At 43.5% G+C, this 19,739-nt stretch overlaps 1 protein-coding gene across 2 annotated transcripts in view; it reads left to right on the top strand.

Moving 5' to 3' along the window:
* rnf216 (ring finger protein 216) overlaps positions 1-19,739 on the top strand; it is a 227,172-nt gene that overhangs the window by 185,216 nt on the left and 22,217 nt on the right. For both annotated transcript variants that reach the window (XM_070901274.1, XM_070901275.1), the window contains one exon: positions 4,923-5,145. In XM_070901274.1, the coding sequence (XP_070757375.1) occupies positions 4,923-5,145 (223 nt within the window). The remainder of the gene's footprint in view (positions 1-4,922; positions 5,146-19,739) is intronic.

The raw sequence follows: 19,739 nt of genomic DNA, 5'->3' as shown, positions 1-19,739 counted from the left end.
GTACTTTTGGAGTGTAGACACTCTTGTAATGTAGGAAACACAGCAGCCAATTTGCTCACAGCAAGCTCCCACAAGCAGCACTGTGATAATGGCCAGATAATCTGTTTTTTAGATGTTGATCGAGGGGTAAATATTGGCCAGGACACTGAGGATAACTTCCCTGTTCCTCCTCGAAATAGTGCCATGGGATCTTTTACATCCACCTGGGACGGCAGACGGGACCTCGGTTTAACGTCTCATCTGAAATCCAATTTAAGTAACGAAACTGGACTTCATGTTTTGATTGTGTCCAGTTACAGATCACACTTTCTGCGAGCAGCCATACTGAAAGTTACTGCTTTCACCACACACCCAAAAACACAAGTTTATGGTTGCCAAAAAACTGTTGTCTGGCTTTTCCACATCAACCATAAATGAACTTCTGAAATGTGGACTGACTGTTACTGGAGCCTCTCATTGAGGTCCAATCTGTCGATCAATTTTAATTCTTACCTAATAAACATTGAAATAAACATGAGGCTGAGCCAAGCATGAGCCCATGGAAAGTAGATCAGTTTGATGCTTATTTAAAAGATACTTAATGTCAGGCTTAAGTGTCAAAATTAATGTGATTTTGTGCAGTTTTCAAAGCAAGAAAATGTCTAGGATGTTGAAGCATTCATGGTGTTCAGTGGGGTCGGGGGGAATGAGTCATGTCCCAATGTGACTCACTGCAATGTTTTAAAGCAGAGAAAAAGTAATAAGGGGTGATGGACATCAGTAGATGTACAGAATCTCCCTTGACAATATCTACAATTGGTGTCTGAGTAACTTTAGCAAGTGTATATAGCCAGTCAGTTAGGGAGAAATTCAGTGTAGGATAAGCACGATGGTAAAGGGGAGGATGATATTTTACATGTTGCTGTCTAAAGATAATGATGGTTTTTCTCTCTAGTGTAATTCTTTGAGACTCCTTTTATGTTATTGAAGGAGTTGAATAAATTGGACTAATCCCTCAATGAAATGGTGCAGAATTCTCAGCTAATCCTCTGAAGGTTTTTAATTGCATGGTGGCAACATGCCAGTGACAGTCACATTGCTGTTTGTGGGAGTTTGCTGTATGCAAATTGACTGCTGCATTTCCCACATTACACTTCAAAAGTACTTGTTGTAAAGTCAGGGGATTCCCTGAGATCATGAAAGGCTCTATATAGAGGTTGTGCTTATTTGCACTAACACAATGCTCTGATCACAGCGATATTCTAGGCAAGAGTCCTGAAGATAATCCAAAAGCTGGACACATGCAGCACAGCTCCTCACAATACAGGCCCCACTTCCGGTGTCAGGCTCGAGGAGTCTGCACATGCGTAGGTGTCGGGGGCGGAGTCCAGGGCGCGAAGGCAAGAAGGACGCTCAAAAAAAACTAGTGCAAATAATCACTCTGCTATATAAATGCAAGTCTTTCATTATTTCTAAAAACAAATCTTCAGTGTCCTGAAGGCAAATGTCACAAAACAAGTGCTAACTTTGTGAGCGGGAGGGAAAGAGCAGAATGCAGTGCCAGCTCATAACAAAAGCAGCCTTGTGCTGTTCCTTAGCTTTATTTTCGTAATGAAGATATTTCCATTTACATGTCATGGTACTAAATTGAACTACAATTCAGGCCACCAATTGAAACCTGTACAGTATGTTCAGACACTGTTTAAGAGTCACTGTGGTCAGGAAATTCATTGTATCTTTGTTTAGAATTGTTCACGGCCGTTTGAAAATATTGTTTTCTAGCTGCGCAGATGCGATAGCAATTTAGGAAATGGGGGATATATTTACCATCTTCCTGAGGACGTTAAACACCGAATGCAGTGTGTGTCATATGTGGTTTCCTTTTAAGCTTCTAATGCATCCTGCTGCATACAAGCAGGAAGAGCTACAGCCGGTAGCAAGAAGGTGCAGCGTGGCTCAATGAGAGCTCCAGATTGTACAGAAAGGATGACCCTCACATTAGCCTTCGTAGTGATAGATTAACTTTTTTTATCAAGGATATAAATCCTTCACAGCGTGCATCAAAACTGAATCATTTAGACCTTCATTGCAAGAAAATGATTCTACTCACAAATGCACCAATTAGAAATTGTAAATACATCCAAACAATTGCAAGCAAGGACTGGGGCACTGGCGTCTCAGAACACACCAATAAAAAGTGTTCTTAGCATGATCTTGGCAACCTCAACAAAGCGAAGAAAAACCTTTATTGGGAAAAATGTAAAATTTCTCAGCGCTGTTCCAGACTGGTGGTGTAACGTGATACTAATGTAAAAACAGTCATTACTTAATTCCTTTTTTTTGTGGGCCTCTGTGTAGCCCAATTTAATTGAACTTTCCTAGTTGAGTCTAAAAATACACCATTACTACAGTGTAGTGATTCCCACAAAACAGGATATCTGTTCTCAAATGTGAAGGAGACTTTGCCCTTTGTTAGAAGAAATGTGAAAAATATATTAAAAATGCCTCAAGCTAATTTCTCAACTTGCAAATCATTCTTGGGGACAGGCGGGTGGTCTTAATCTTTAGATTGGGCCTATACTCATTGGGGTTTAGAAGAATGTGAGGTGATCTTATTGAAACCTATCATATTCTGAGGGGAGTTGGCCGGGTAGATGCTGAGACGATGTTTCCCCTTGTGGGGAATCTAGAACAAAGGGGTCTCGTCTCATAAGCAGTCCCTCGAAATCGAGGAAACTTGCTTCCACTCTAAAAGAGAGTTCTCAGGTGGCTGTACAGTCCGATGCGGGAATTAGTCTCTGTCACAGATGGGGCAGACAGTGGTTGAAGGAAAGGGTGGTTGGGGGGGCCTGGTTTGCCACACGCTCTTTCCGCTGTCTGGGCTTGGTGGTTTCTTGCTCTCGGCAACGAGACTCGAGGTGCTCAGCGCCCTCCCGGATGCTCTTCCTCCGCTTTGGTCGGTCTTGGGCCAGGGATTCCCAGGTGACTTGGGGGTATAGTTTCAGAATAAGGGATCGCCTATTTAAGACGGAGATGAGGAGGAATTTCTTCTGAGGGTCGTGAATCTTTGGAATTCTCTACCTCAGAGAGCTGTGGAGCTGTCATTGAATATATTCAAGGCGGAGATGGACATATTTTTGAAGTACAGGGGAGTCTTGGGTTATGGGGAACAGGCAGGAAAGTGGAGTTGAGGCCAGGATTAGATCAGTCATGATATTGAATGGTGGAACAGGCTCGAGGGGCCAAATGGCCTACTACTGCTCCTATTTCTTACGTTATGTTCTCCCTTTCCCCTCTTCTGAAGACACTGACTGACTGAGGAATGGTTCCACAGGCACTGGCAGCCAACTGTACCTTGTGCAAGTGGCCACTCTTCACTGCTAGACTTCAACAGTGAATGTCGGGAGCATCACGGCGAAGCTTGACCCGGCCTTCTCGCTGACCCCCATGATGCCCCCTCTCCAGTAGCCCTCCCCAGATCAAGATGCTGAAGCCAAAGTGCTGTCCCTGCTGACATCAGCTCAACACCGATCAAAGATTATGCCTTCCTGGTTTGAATGGCTGTGAGGATCTTTTTCACTTAACTCCCTTATCCCAGACAGAAAAGAATGCGGTCATTGAAATTTGTTGTGCAGATGTATTGTCAGCTTCATGTTGGACTTTATGGAAAGAAAGACTTGCATTTATATAGCGCCTTTCACAACATCAGGACATCCCAAAGCATTTTACAGCCAATGAAGTACTTTTGAAGTGTATTCACTGTTCTAGTGTAAGAAATATGGCAGCCAATTTGTGCACAGCAAGCTGCCACAAACAGTCATGATGATGACCAGATAATCTGTTTTATTGATAATTGAGGGAAAGATATTGGCCAGGACACTGGGAAGAACATCCCTGCTCTTCGAAATTGTGCTATGGGATCTCGTGCATGCACAGAGGAGAACAGGCGAGGCCTCGGTTTAATGTCTCATCCGAAAGACAGTGCAGCTCCCTCAGTACTGGACAGAAGTGTTAGCCTAGCTTTTGGGTTCAAGTCTCTGGGTTGAGACTTGAACCCACAGCCTTCTGACTGAAAGGCGAGCGTGCTACCCACTGAGCCACGGTTAATGTGGCTAACATACCAACAGATGGGGGGTAAAGTGTCCAACGGGTTCTCCAGACCTTCCACTGTAACTTGGGCTGGATCCCCAGACCATTTTTCCAAGGCCTCCACTGGTCATCTGCTGAAGTTACGGAAGAGATGAGGCGAACCTCCTCTGATATTCCAGGTAATGGTCTCCATGTTACTGTGCGTAAAGTAACAAACTGCCAATGTACACTGCTCTCTCTAGACGCTGACCGACCTGCTGTGCATTTCCAGCATTTTCAGATCTCCAGCACTTGCAGTTTGTTTTTCCTCTCCTTGTAGCGTGTGCAGCTCTGCATTTGTTGGTGGTATAAATGCAGCTGTTGCCACAATAAACGTTGAACAAAATATTGCAGAAGCTATTTGTATATTGAGTCCAGCGAGTTTTCTTTAATGACTGAAGGAAGATGAACAATTGATGCATTTGGCGGCAGCTTTTGTTTTGCAAACTCTGATTTTCTACTTCCTTATAGTTCTGTAAGAATAAGCCTCTGTTCCCTTGGCTGGGATGGGGAACATTAACCAGGGTTCTCGCTCTGATTCCGAGCTAGTGATACTTGGCTTAAGGGTACACTTGTGGATGTCACTCTTAGCTGCGATGATCGCCTTCCCCCATTCTATAATATCTTTGTGCACCTTTGAAGGAAGGTCATTTAGGCAAGCTACTAGCTAAGTGTTCTGCTAAGTGGAGGTGAACATTAAAAAGAAGGGAATCAAGATGGTCAGTGTTGGCCAAATCGGATGAATTCAGAATTCTCGCATGTTGGTTTTGCAAATCGCTGCTTTTTTTTTTACCCATCGTGCTCTTGTGTTACAGTGAGGAGAAAATGACAGCAGCAGCAATCAGGAAATGTCACAAATGCACAATGGGCCTCATTAAATCGGAAGGCTGCAACAGGATGTCCTGTCGCTGTGGGGCGCAGATCTGCTATCTCTGCCGGGCTCCAATCAATGGGTACGACCACTTCTGCCAACACCCACGGTCTCCAGGAGCACCTTGTCATTTGTGCAAGAGATGCTCCTTATGGACAGACCCCAAGGTAAGGTTCTGTGCATTTCAAACAATATCGTTAATTTTAGCATTCATCATCATCATCATCATAGGCAATCTCTCAATCGAGGAAGACTTGCTTCCGCTCTAAAAGTGAGTTCTCAGGCGGCTGTACAGTCCAATACGGGAATTACAGTCTCTATCTCAGGTGGGACAGACAGTGGTTGAAGGAAAGGGTGGGTGGGGAGTCTGGTTTGCCACAAGTTCCTTCTGCTCTCTGCGCTTGGTTTCTGCATGCTCTCAGCGATGAGACTCGAGGTGCTCAGCGCCCTCCCGGATGCTCTTCCTCCATTTGGGGCGGTCCTGGGCCAGGGATTCCGAGATGCCGGTGGGGATGTTGCACTTAATCAAGGAGGCTTGGAGGGTCCTTGAATCGTTTGCTCTGCCCACATGGGGCTCGCTTGTAGGAGTTCCGAGTAGAGCACTTGCTTTGGGAGTCTTGTGTTGGGCATGCGGACAATGTGGCCGTTAATGTTTTAGCATTAACATTCTAATGTAGCACAGACAAAGTCAGAACTAGCCTTGTTTATAGATTCTCCAGAGCTGGGCCCATTGTACGAAAATAGAAAATTTCAGTTGTATTACAAGGGTTTCAAAAAGTATTTCACGCACAGAAAGTTTAGCAGGTCTGACATTTGGGCTTGAATGATCCATCGAAACACCGACAGCTAGTCATGCTCCTGTGGAATTGCTTAAAATAAACTCAAGTACCTGTAATAAAATAATTTCAAAGTGTCGGTTCACCTAGCTATGTTAATAAACGTGATGGCATCCTTGTTAGAGTGGGATGAGTGTCTAATTATAATGGCCCTGAATTTGCGGAAGCGGGAAAATGCCTCCGATCCGCAAATAAAATGCCTGTGTACCTGGTGGTCCCGGAGGTGCGGAGATTCGCGGTCTTTGTCCTCTCGGTACCCGCGGGTAGAGGCCCACGTATCTCGGGTGCAGTTAGTTCATAAGCTCCCCTGGGATCACGTGGGCCGGACAAACCAATGACACAATGGAATCCCCATTCATGCTTATAGTGATTCCGTACGTACGGAAACCCCGCAAGTGTGAATGGGAATAACTCAAAAATACATCTACACTTAAAAGACATTTTTTTAATGACCTATTTAAAATTAAAATGCCATTTAATTAAATATTTAAAACAAAAAATACATTTTTTGAAAAATAAATGTACACGTATTAAAGGGGCCAAAAATAAACGTTACCTTATTGCACAAGGTTTTTAATGTATAAATTCTAAATTTTTATTTTGGTATTTCCAAACTCTTACGCTGGTAAAAGCAGGCCGTACGCCTGCTTTTCCCAGACGTAAGAATTTCACGGGCATTTTCTGGGCAGTAATTGTGCAAAAAGCCCAACTCTCCATCCGCAGGTGCTCTATTCCCGGAGAGATGGATGAATTTTCTTGACAGATCACAAGTTCCGGGTTTTTGTGCCTGCGCTTTGCATGCGAAAATCCGGAACTTGCACAGACCCTACGAGCTCGTAGGTGCATGTAGGGGCCGCAAATGACAGCCCAAAGAAAGTTAATATTCCATTGTTTGTGCAACAATAGCAATGGAACTCGCTCCTCCTGTCGATAAATATCTGTGTTTTCAATCAGAAATCTACAATAGCTGGAATCTTTTTATTGCTGCAAAGTATGCAGTCCGTTTCAGGTCAGGTTCTAAAACTGAAATACACATTCTACGCATTGGTGTTTGAATCAACCTTTCAGGATGCAGCCATTTCACATTTCGTAGCAGAAGGATATGCTGCTCGAGTTAGATGAAGAGGGGTGCAGGAGACCCGTATGGACCACAAACACTGGTTTGGGCCGAATGGCCTGTTCCTCTGTTGTACATTCTGTATAATTAAGATGATTGTTCACTGTAAACTCAATGCTACTTTTGGTGTTTTGTCAAGCAAGCACCGGGGTCCTCGTGTGGTTCAAAACCGGATCGTAAAGTTTTGTTGTGGCAATTGGGATCTTTGTCTTCTCTTTTCGCAGCAACAACCACAGCTTGCATTTGTACAGCACCATTAATGTAGTAAAAGGTCCCAGTGCACTTCAGAGGCTTAACTAAAAGAATGACCATTGAGCCAAAGGAGGCGATATTAGGATGGGTACCAAAAGCTTGGTCAGAGAGTGAGTTTTAAGGAGGGTCTTGAAGAAGAAAGGGAGTGGAAAAGGTGGGGGTATTCTGGAGTGAGAAGCCGAGGTATCAGAAAGTGCAGCCAGCAATAATGTTGGAGTGAAGTGGGGAGATGTGCAATAAACTGCAGTCTGAGGAACAGAGATTTCGGGGTGGGACGATTGTAGGGCTCAAGCTATTAGAGATAAAAAAAAGAAAGACAGACAGACTTGTGTTTATATAGCGCCTTTCACGACCACTGGACGTCTCAAAGTGCTTTACAGCCTTTGAGCCTTTACAGGTACTTTTGGAGTGTGGTCACTGTTGTAATGTAGAAAACGTGGCTGCCAATTACCACACAGCAAAATCCCTCAAACAGCAAAATGATGACGGCAGGATAATCTGTTTTTGTTATGTTGATTGAGGGATAAATATTGACCAGGACACTGGAGATAACTCCCCTGCTCTTCTTCGAAATAGTGCCATGGGATCTTTTATGCCCACCTGAGAGGGCAGATGGGGCCTCAGTTTAACGTCTCATCCAAAAGATGGCACCGCCGACAGTGCAGCGTCCCTCAGCACTGCACTGGGGTGTCAGCCTAGATATTTGGTGCACAAATCCCTGGAGTGCGACTTGAACCGACAACCTTCTGACTCAGGCAAGAGTGCGCTACCCACGGAGCCACAGCTGACACTGTGGGTCGAGGCCATGGAAGGATTTAAATACAAGGATGAGAATTTTAAGATTTGAGTTGCCTGGGGACCGGTCAGCAAAGAAAGGAGTGTTGGGAAGTAGGACTTGGTGTTGACTCGGATATTGGCAGAGAGTTCTGAATGAAATATCCAGATGGCCGGCCAAGGAAGCAATGGAAAAATTGAGTTTGGAGACGACGAAGGCACATCTGCACAAGATAAAAGTTCACGGGGTTGGGGGTAATATATTAGCATGGATAAGTTTGCTGACGATACAAAGGTGGGAGGAAAAGAAATGTGTGAGCAGAAAAGTTAATTCGGAAACTAGAGCCCTGAACTTAAGGAAAGGTAACTTCGATGGTATGAGGTGTGAATTGGCTAGAATAGACTGGCCAACGATAAAAAAAGGGTTGACGGTGGATAAACAATGGCAAACATTTAAGGATCACATGGATGAACTTCAGCAAATGTACATCCTGTCTGGAGTAAAAATAACACTGGGAAGGTGGCTCAACCATAGCTAACAAAGGAAATTAAGGTAGTGTTAAAGCCAAGGAAGAGTCATATAAATTGGCTAGAAAAAGCAACAAACCTGAGGACTGGGAGAAATTTAGAATTCAACAGAGGAGGACTAAGGGTTTAAGAAGGGGGGAAATAGAGGACGAGAGGAAGCTTGCAGGGAATATAAAAACTGACTGCAAAAGCTTCTATAAATATGTGAAGAGAAAAAGATTAGTAAAGACAAACGTAGGTCCCTTGCAGTCAGATTCAGGTGAAATTACAATGGGGAACAAAGAAATGGCAGACCAATTGAACCAGTACTTCGGTTCTGCCTTCACGAAGGAAGATACAACTAACCTTCTCGGTACTAGGGGACAGTGGGTCTAGTGAGAAGGAGGAACTGAAGGATATCCTTATTAGGCGGGAAATTGTGTTAGGGAAATTGATGGGATTGAAGGCCGATAAATCCCCGGGTCCTGATACTCTGCATCCCAGATTGCTCAAGGAAGTGGCCCTAGCATTGGTGATCATTTTCCAACAGTCTATCAACTCTGGATCAGTTCCTATGGACTGGAGGATAGCTAATGTAACACCACTTTTTAAAAAAGGAGGGAGAGAGAAAATAGGTAATAATAGACCAGTTAGCTTGACATCAGTAGTGGGGAAAATGTTGGAATCAATCGTGAAGGACGAAATAGCAGCACATTTGGAAAACGGTGACAGGATCGGATCAAGTCAGCATGGATTTATGAAAGGCAAATCATGCTTGACGAATCTTCTGGAATTTTTTGAGGATGTAACTAGCAGAGTGGACAAGGGAGAACTCGTGGATGTGATGTATTTTGACTTTCAGAAGGCTTTTGACAAGGCCCCACACAAGAGATTGTTGTGCAAAATCAAAGCACATGGTATTGGGGGTAATATACTGACGTGGATAGAGAACTGGTTGGCAGACAGGAAGCAGAGAGTCGGGATAAGTGGGTCCTTTTCAGAATGGCAGACAGTGACTAGTGGAGTGCTGCAGGGCTCAGTGCTGGGACCTCAGCTCTACAATATACATTAACGATTTGGATGAAGGAATCGAGTGTAATATCTCCAAGTTTGTAGATGACTCTAAACTGGGTGGCGGAGTGAGCTGTGAGGAGGACGCTAAGAGGCTGCAGGGTGACTTGGACAGGTTAGGTGAGTGGGCAAATGCATGGCAGATGCAGTATAATGTGGATAAATGTGAGGTTATCCATTTTGGGGGCAAAAACACGAAGGTAGAATATTATCTGAATGGCGGCAGACTAGGAAAAGGGGAGGTGCAACGAGACCTGGGTGTCATGGTTCATCAGTCACTGAAAGTGGGCACGCAGGTACAGCAGGCGGTAAAGAAGGCAAATGGTATGTTGGCCTTCATAGCTAGGGGATTTGAATATAGAAGCAGGGAGGCCTTACTGCAGTTGTGCAGGGCCTTAGTGAGGCCTCACCTGGAATATTGTGTTCAGTTTTGATGATCTAGTCTTGCTATTGAGGGAATGCAGCGAAGGTTCACCAGACTGAATCCAGGGATGGTTGGGCTGTCATATGAGGACAGACTGGATCAACTGGACCTTTATTCACTGGAGTTTAGAAGGATGAGAGGGGATCTCATAGAAACATATAAGATTTTGACAGGACTGGACAGGTTAGATGCTGGAAGAATGTTCCCGATGTTGGGGAAGTCCAGAACCAGGGGACATAGTATTAGGATAAGGGATAGGCCATTTAGGACTGAGATGAGGAGAAACTTCTTCAGCCAGAGAGTTGTTAACCTGTGGAATTCCCTGCCGCAGAGAGTTGTTGATGCCAGTTCACTGGATGTATTCAAGAGGGAGTTAGATATGGCTCTTACGGTTAAGGGGATCAAGGGGTATGGAGAGAAAGCAGGAAAAGGGATACTGAAGGAATGATCAGCCATGATCTTATTGAATGGCATTGCAGGCTCGAAGGGCCGAATGGCCTACTCCTGCACCTAGGTTTCTATGTAACCTGCAAAAGGACATAGACAGGCTAAGTGAGTAGGCAAAAATTTGGCAGATGGAGTATAATGTTGGAAAGTGTGAGGTCATGCATTTTGGCAAAAAAAATCAAAGAGCAAGTTATTATTTAAATGGAGAAAGATTGCAAAGTACCGCAATACAGCGGGACCTGGGGTTAGGGGCATGAAACACAAAAGGATAGTATGCAGGTACAGCAAGTGATCAGGATGGCCAATGGAATCTTGGCCTTTATGGCAAAGGGGATGGAATATAAAAGCAGGGAAGTCTTGCTACAGCTATACAAGGTATTGGTGAGGCCACACCTGGAATATTGCGTGCAGTTTTGGTTTCCATATTTACAAAAGGATATACTTGCTTTGGAGTCAGTTCAGAGAAGGTTCACTAGGTTGATTCCGAGGATGAGGGGGTTGACTTATGAGGAAAGGTTGAGTAGGTTGGGCTTCTACTCATTGGAATTCAGAAGAATGAGAGGTGATCTTATCGAAACATATAAGATTATGAGGGGGCTTGACAAGGTGGATGCAGAGAGGATGTTTCCACTGATGGGGGAGACTCGAACTAGAGGGCATAATCTTAGAATAAGGGGCCGCCCATTTAAAACAGAGATGAGGAGAAATTTTTTCCCTCTGGGTTGTAAATCTATGGAATTCGCTGTCTCAGAGAACTGTGGAAGCTGGGACATTAAATAAATTTAAGACAGAAATAGACAGTTTCTTAAATGATAAGGGGTTATGGGGAGCGGGCGGAGAAGTGGAGCTGAGTCCATGATCAGATCAGCCATGATCTTATTGAATGGCGGAGCAGGCTCGAGGGGCTGTATGGCCTTCTCCTGCTCCTATTTCTTATGTAAATGAGGGTTTCAGTGGCAGGTGAGCTGAGGTGAACTGTTGGTTGAGTGGACCCATGTTAACATTTATGCATTTTATCAGTTTAGACCGAAATCAGATTGGATATTCTGTACAGTGAATCCTTTGGTTTCTCCCATAATGATCTTGCATGTACAGCAGTATTAGAGACATATGAATGTGGACAGATATGATACAAATAACATGTATATTGTTTTATTCACCAAGAAAAGCAGATAAAATTTGAAGACAGACATTCACAAACTGTGCATTGAAGCAAGACCTTGCTCAAACTGTGCCTGTGAAAACTCGCAATTGGGAAGGACCATAATTGAGAATGTTTTGGTGTATATGATACCAAATAATATATATAACAAGGAGTAACAGATGATTGAGAGTGCTACAATGTCCCTACTGTGTCTGGGAAGTAAAATTTCTGTAAATTTTCAGCCCAGTCTGACATGGTATAAAAGGGAAGAGAATTCAGCTAATCGATTTGGATATTTCAAACCCAAGCAATTGGTTCCCACACAGATGGGTTCATCCATTTTTTCTTAAATGACAGAATCAGTCTTTAGACCTTTGAAAACATAATGGTGCAGCGTTCGCATGACTGATCTTATTGTTTGGTAACTGATGACCTTACTCAAAAGCTTCTTACACTGATCATGTGCTAACATATTGCTTTAGAAGGAACTAATTGAGGACATATGGGAACATTTCTATTGAAATGCAGCTAAGAACTTTCCTCTGTGAAAAATAACCCAGACGTTGTTGGTGGTTGCGCTGACTGCTATTTTTACACCTTTGCTTAATTTTCACATGAGCTTGATGCATTAAATGGTCACAAAAAATGAAACCAGCAATGGCTTTTGTCTGGTGGTGTTGGTATCCATTTTAGGGCTGTCCCCATCTACACACTAAAAAGCTCAGCTTTACTTATTGCCATGGGGCCTGTTCTTCATGATTATAGAGTCATAGAAGTTTGGCCTAGCCTGTGTGTCTATGCCAGCTTTTTACTAGAGCAATCCAAAACTAATCCTAGCGCCCTGCTCTTTTTCCCTGTCGTCCTGTATCTACCACTGCTTCAAATATTTATCCACCTCACCCTTAAAAGAGGCAATGGGCTCTCCCTGAGCTACTCCGTCACAAAGCATTTCATGCTCCAACAATCTACTGCATACTGTGAAGTTTTTCTTGCAGATCATAACTGGTAACGATACTTTTTGCAACAATACCATCAGCCAACTCCATATAATCTCACGGACACATTGCAGGTCCTGTGGAAGGTAATGCAATTCTTCCTTGATGTTTTCCCCATCTTCTGAAGACAGTGACTCATGCTGGGGTATGGTACTGGTATGCTACAAATCGTCTAATCGTTCGCCTTCATTCACATTCTCTACACGTGAGCCTAGAAGTGTATGTGCCATGCCAGTGCCCTGCCTTTGACCAATCACTACTCATGGGAGACATTTTTAATTGCTTTACTATTGCTGCAACATCTTTCTACTGTTGCATGTTTTGCAAGGTTATACCCCTCACTGTCGGTGCAATTCTTATTTAGAGGGGCTTTGTACATTACCTTACTTTTATAAATATTTACTCCTATTTTTCGCTCACCTTTCCTTGGTTAAGCTTCTCTAAATCCTTTTTGGACAGTTTCCGCCTTCTCAGTGCACCTTACTTTCCCACACAATTTAGTCTTCCCCTTGTCAGGTTCGCTGAGAAAAATTTAAAATAACATGGGCCTCCGACTGATCTGCACCGGTCCCTGTTGTCCACCTTGAATAATTTCTACTCGTAAACATTTTTTTGACAGGCAAATTTGACTTTTGTAGCTAAACAAAGGACAAGAAAGTTTACAAGCGTATTTACCATAGTAGTAGTGATTAAAATAGACAAGAAAGGCTGTGATGGAAAGAGAGATTTACTTATAATTGACTTGCTTTTGAGGACAAATTGGAAACACTTCATTCGGATCTTCCAGGATGTATTTTCCCCTCTTGATATGTTTGCTAATACTTCCCAGGTTTTCCCTTGTGCCATCATTTGTTTTCAATTAAGAGTGGAAAATATGTTTTGGCCAAGATATTGAGCAGATTCCTCAAACTTTGGCCTCTAGACGTAGAAATTAGTTTGCGCAGCCACCCAGTCTTTTCAGGTGAAAAGCTGGTGAGAAGCGTCCAGTGTGGCATGTGCACTCTCAGTCCATGGCGGAAGTGCGCGCACACCATATTGCTTGGGATGTCCTCTCGTCGTCCAGGGTGCCCGCCTGGCACTGGCGTCGGGCCTAGTGCCTAAGCAATTGGTTCGCGACTGACGACAGCATGCACTGTGTGTGCTATGGCCAGTTTCCTCAGCCAAACCAGTATTTCCGAATTCAGGGAGAATCGGGGCGAAGCTCCCAAGGTGGGAGTCTCGTATCGCTGCGTGATTGATGTGGCATGTACTGCAACTCCAGTATGTTGTTGACTAACTGTCCAGGGTAGGTGCCCTGGATGCTGTCGGTACTTTTTCAAACATACCTGCCCACCTCATTCTGTGACTGCCGAAAGAGGAGCTCTGCGTCAGCACACCCGCACATGGCTGTCCTGTCCAGTAAGACAGACATCTCTCAGACAATAATCTGATGTAGGTTACTGCCTGACTATAACCCCTCCAGCAACTACCCGTCTCAAACCAGTACTTACAGTATAAATGCCCCTTTAATCTCCGGGTTTGTTTTTCCATTTGTGCATACCGGTGGCGTTTTGACTACTATTTGACTTGCCATCTCTATCAAAGTGCTGCAGTACAGCGGGACCTGGGGGTCCTGGTGCATGAAACACAAAAGGATAGTATGCAGGTACAGCAAGTGATCAGGAAGGTCAATGGAATCTTAGCCTTTATTGCAAAGCGGATGGAGTATAAAAGCAGGGAAGTCTTGCTACAGTTATACAGGGTACTGGTGAGGCCACACCTGGAATACTGCATACAGTTTTGGTTTCCATATTTAAGAAAGAATATACTTGCATTGGAGGCAGTTCAGGGAAGGTTCACTAGGTTGATTCCGGAGATGAGGGGGTTGACTTATGAGGAAAGGTTGAGTAGGTTGGGCCTCTACTCACTGGAACTCACTGGTGATCTTATCGAAACATATAAGATTATGAGGGGGCTTGACAAGGTGGATGCAGAGAGGATGTTTCCACTGATGGGGGAGACTAGAACTAGGGGGCATAATCTTAGAATAAGGGGCCACCAAATTGAGATGAGGAATTTCTTCTCTGAGGGGTGTAAATCTGTGGAATTTGCTGCCTCAGAGAGCTGTGAAAGCTGGGTCATTGAACAAATTTAAGACACAGATGGACAGTTTCTTAACCGATAAGGGAATAAGGGGTTATGGGGAGCGGGCAGGGGAGTGGACCTGATTCCATGATCAGATCAGCCCTGATCGTATTAAATGGCAGAGCAGGATCGAGGGGCCATATGGCCTATTCCTGCTCCTATTTCATATGTTCTTATATTTCGTGCGGTGTATTTTCTAACTGTTCACATTTCGCCACATTTTTTTCTTCCTACAGCTTTGAAAGTGCAAAATGTATAAACTGATGGCACTAATTGAACTCAAATCATAGCCTGTGTTGATGTGCTTGTCCCTTCTGTATTGACCACCAATCTTAGTTACCAAGATTCTGTAGGGACTAACGCCGAGATTTGGCATTATTTTAACATTTTAATTTGAGTATTTAAAGTCTGATCAGAAAAACTAGACTTAAATCTTTGTCTGTACATAAATGTGCTATGCATAATTATTAAAAATGCACCTCTGCAGTTACCAACGCTCACTATTGCAAGCTGGTGTCTTGTGTTCTTTTAGCCAATTTGTGTTGATCTTTTCGCTGAAAGCGTTCACTCATTCTGACATTAAAGCCAATGGAGATAATCCCTCTTCAGCCCCAGGTTGCTAATGGCACTCGCTGCAGGTGCCTTGGCACTTTGCCAGTCGACTGTTGGGCAGTCAACATCGGTGACTTACTCATGAGCTGACGCGTGGAATCTGCGTTCGTTTGAGAATGATGATGGCAGGAGCTCTAGTAATTGAGTATTGCCTCTTTGAACAGGTTCCAAGTTCAGAGGCTCCAAACAGCAAGATAAATCAAAGCTTACACATTTTGGCAGGTGTTCCTTTCAGATCATTCCGGTGTGCTACAAAACAGATTCCAAATCATTTCTGGGCAAACCAGTGGGTCTGGACAGTGGGCCCAATTACAATATTGTGTCTGAGGCCACCTTTCTCTTAAAATCCGATTTTTTTTTTTTCCATTAATCTCAGGCATAATGGTGCATTTGTTCTAATAATATCACACGTCCAGAAAGATATTTCCCTGGGAAAGTTAGATGCTCTTTAACTTTGTCACAGCTTTGTGCTATTTGGTGAAGAATTAAAAACTATATCAAAAGCTAATATGAACAAGAACATCTCTGCAGGTTGTCTTTTTCTTTTTTTTTTAAGCGTGTCTTGAGTTCCTTGGTCTCCCCCACAGCAGTGATTTTAAGCAGTTGTGCTGGGGTTATCCAGTCAGCTTTAACATGGTGTTTCAGTACTAATTCGGAAATTGCCAATACCCATTTTTTAAAAAAAAACAATTAGCATCAAATGTCGTCGTATTCACAGGACTATAGATTTTTGCATTAATAATTTGCTTGTTGATGGTTTCTAAAATCAGTTAGTTTTATTTTTAAAAAGTCATTGGATAGCCCCTTCCTCCACAATTAGAATGAGTCCCTTCATTCAGGGAAGAGAAAATCCATTGTACAACAACTTGTATTTAAGGCAGTAAAACATCCCAAGAGACTTCACAGGAGTGTTTATAAGACAAAACAAATAAATTTGACACCGAGCCACATAAGAAATGATGGCATTGATCAAAGAGGTAGGTTTTAAGGAACGTCGTACAGGAGGATAGAGAGGGGGAGAGGTTTAGGGAGGGAGATCCAGAACTTAGGGCCCAGGCAGCTGAAGGCACGGTTGAGCGATTTTAATCAGGGATGCTCAAGAGCAGCATCTGAGGAAAATTTGAGGAGCGCAGATATTTCGGGGGGTTGTGAGGCTGAACTAGATTAGAGATATACAGCATAGATATCAGGGAAATAGTCCAGAAAGAATGTAGACAGAAAACTGAAAATGAGAAACAAATGGGACTCCCCTGATGGCACATTTGGTTAAGCAGTGAGTAGCTGAACCTTAGACTGGAAGGTTGTGGGTTCAGCCTCCAGTTTGTGTTGAACTTAACTCACTTTTGTTGAGGCAGTAGTAGAGGTGCTACAATACAGCCCAGGGAGATCTTGGGTTTGATCCTGGGAGTGTGCTGAGCTCGCTGATCTTAAGTAGGCGAGCAATTGGGTTAAGGGACTCGATGGGGGGAAAATTGCGGTCGGGAGGCTTCCTTCGGACGAACACTTCCGAACTGAAAAAAATCTACGAAAATTCCTAGTGGTCCCGAAGGAACGTAGGATTCCGGTCGGAGGTTTGCATGCACTGTGCAACGTACGGGAACATGTCCTCCAAATACCGATGTGTATCCTGGAATCACATGGGCCAGGATCACCAATCACTGTCGTATTCTCATCAATAGTGGGAGCTCTGCTTTTCAGAGCTCCCATTACTATCAATGAGAATACCCCCTTAAAACAAGAAATACAGCACAATTAATTTTTTTTAAAGCACCTCATATTTAAAATGAATTGCAATTAAATGTTTTCGAAAAAAAAAATTGATTTTTTAAAAATATGGTTAAATATAAACTTGCCTTAATGGACGGGGTTTTTGATATTAAAATGAGTGATTAAATTTAATGTTTCTCTGTTTTAAAACTCTTACGCTGGTAAGAGTAGGCTACAAGCCTGCTTTTATCAAGTGTAAGAGTTTGAAGGACATTTGCTGGGCAAGAGTTGGGCAAATAGCCCAATCTCTGCCCCGCCCGCAGCTGTCCTACCTGCGGGGTGTGTTGGATCTGTCAAAAGAAATTTTGACAGATCAGAAAAGCCGGTAATCGGCACATGCGCATCGCATGCCAAGAAGCAGCATTTGCTAGGCCTCACTGGGTTCATGCTCACTTTGTACGCACCCGGCGAGGCCACAATTTTCAGACCAATGAATTGCGTGAGGACAAGATTAGATTTGACTGTGATACTTCCCACACCCAAAGGCCTGACGACATTCGTGTGCAGACTTCAAAATGCAGGTTGGTCAATTGGGTAAGGTACAGAAGTGTGACTGACACCACAAAACAAACAAGCTAAGGAGTTCAGTAATGTCATGGATACTTTTATCTGTGCTGCTACCTAATCTTGAACAAGAGAGACCACTACATATGTTGAGTGCTGTACATCCCATCTAACATGAGGTCAATAGAAATGTCCCGAAAGACCTCCTTTAAATAAACATCAACAGTTGTCGTGCACAATGGTGTCGATGTGAAATGACTTATTTTTATATGTCGTCATCGTTTAGAGCGAATGACAGAAAGCAGGTGCTTTCGGACCTTGTGAAAATTAAATTCCATTTTAAAAACTCCCCGGATGCAAGATTGAGTCACTTCCTGTGATCTTTTCGTGCTGTCAATTGATGCAGGTTTATTCTTGCGTTGTTTTATATGCACGGTAATTTGCCTGAAATCCTGTCCTGAAACCCTTTAATCATGCCGCACAAGATCAAATGTTTCTCCACCTCATTCCTCGCGCGAGACGGAAAGGCTCTTCCACGCAGCCATGTATTATTTTATTATGTTTGTGTCGCTGTCGAGAAAACATTGTTGTTGCTTCAGTCAGGTGTCTGTGAACATTGTGATGACATTCAATTCTGGGGAGACTCGCTGTGCGCCAACCTGCTGGCCATGTATGTCAGTTGTTATCAGGTCTCAAAGACCGACGCAAAGAAATTCTCCGAAAATGTTAAAAAAAAAGAGAATTTCTTTAATGAGGTAAAAATTTGTCAAACCAAGAGCAATAACTCAGTAACTGAACAAATTAAACAAACCACCATATTTAAATTACCTCGTGTTAGTGCAAAATGAACTAAAAATAATTTTCAAGCTAAAAAGCTGATGAAAAATGCTGCTTAAAAAAAATGACAAGCTCTACTTCCACATGTACCTGCATGCTCTTCCCATTATGTCTTGTCCACTTTTTAAATCATTTCTGCAGCTTCTTCATTCCTGGTTGCAGGGGAAGCTCTGAGGGTAGGTTTCCCAGTCTGGATGCAGTTTGAAACAGGGGCTTAAAGTGCGCTTGCACCCAATTTTGCTTGACAGTTAATTATTGTAATTATGCATAGCTTCTGGCAAAGATTTGTATACTTGCAGTGATCACACTAGGTGATGGTAGTAGAAAATTGAATTGCAGGTAAAATGTCACGGGATGCATGCAGCAAATAGCTAGTGTTAGATTAGGGGACAGCAGTCTTTACGGAAAGAGGCAGGGTTCAATCCAATGTCGGTCTTAGCACGACTGAGACATAGAAACATAGAAAATAGGAGCAGTAGTAGGCCATTCAGCCCTTCGAGTCTGCACCGCCATTCAATATGATCATGGCTGATCCTCTCTCAACACCATAATCCCGGTTTTTCCCCATACCCCTTGATCCCCTTTGTTTCTAGAAATCTATTTATTTCCCTTTTAAATATATTCAGTGACTTGGCCTCCACAGCCTTCTGTGGTAGAGAATTCCACAGGCTCACCACCCTCCGAGTGAAAACATTTCTCCTCATCTCGGTCCTAAATTTCCTACCCTGACTGACTGATGGGGGAAAGAATGAAATGAAAGCAAAGTCAAAGTGCAGGCACGAGTTGCAGGTAAATGTCCATCAACCGATCCCCTGTTTGGCTGCTGAAGGAAAAGTGATGCTACACAAGGTTGTTGCAAAATGGATGACTGCCACCATCACCATAGGTCAGTATTGTAGCATGCCTAGAAGGAGATGGCAGCAGGTTTCAGCTTGCAGCTGGACAGTACTATCATTGGGTGTCCTCTGCTCCATGATAGCTGCAGGTATCATAGTAACAGATGGCACATCTCCGCATCTAGCTGTCGACTGATCTGGTCCTGTGAAGACAGATCCCCACGGTCGTTTCGAGGTAAATGTGACAATACCTGTACATAGTGCTTGATGGCATCTTGCGTGTCTTCCACGTATCTTCTTCATGACATTCAGTTTGTTGCCCCAGCTTCGATTGGTAATAGGAGCCTCGACAGATGCTGATCCTCTGCAAGGTGTGTGTCCTGTGTAGTTCCATACATGAGAGTTCTGGGTGGGTGAGTACAGAAATCCTGTACCTGCCGCAGCCCTCCATTGATTCCTCTGCATCCTTCACATAGATCGGATAGGGGGATTCTCATTAGGGAAATTCATTGGT

Source organism: Pristiophorus japonicus, chromosome 15 (genome assembly GCF_044704955.1).
Source record: "Pristiophorus japonicus isolate sPriJap1 chromosome 15, sPriJap1.hap1, whole genome shotgun sequence".
In the NCBI taxonomy this organism is placed as follows: domain Eukaryota; kingdom Metazoa; phylum Chordata; class Chondrichthyes; family Pristiophoridae; genus Pristiophorus; species Pristiophorus japonicus.
Note: the sequence above shows the minus strand (reverse complement) of the source record. Positions and strands in the feature narration are given on the sequence as shown.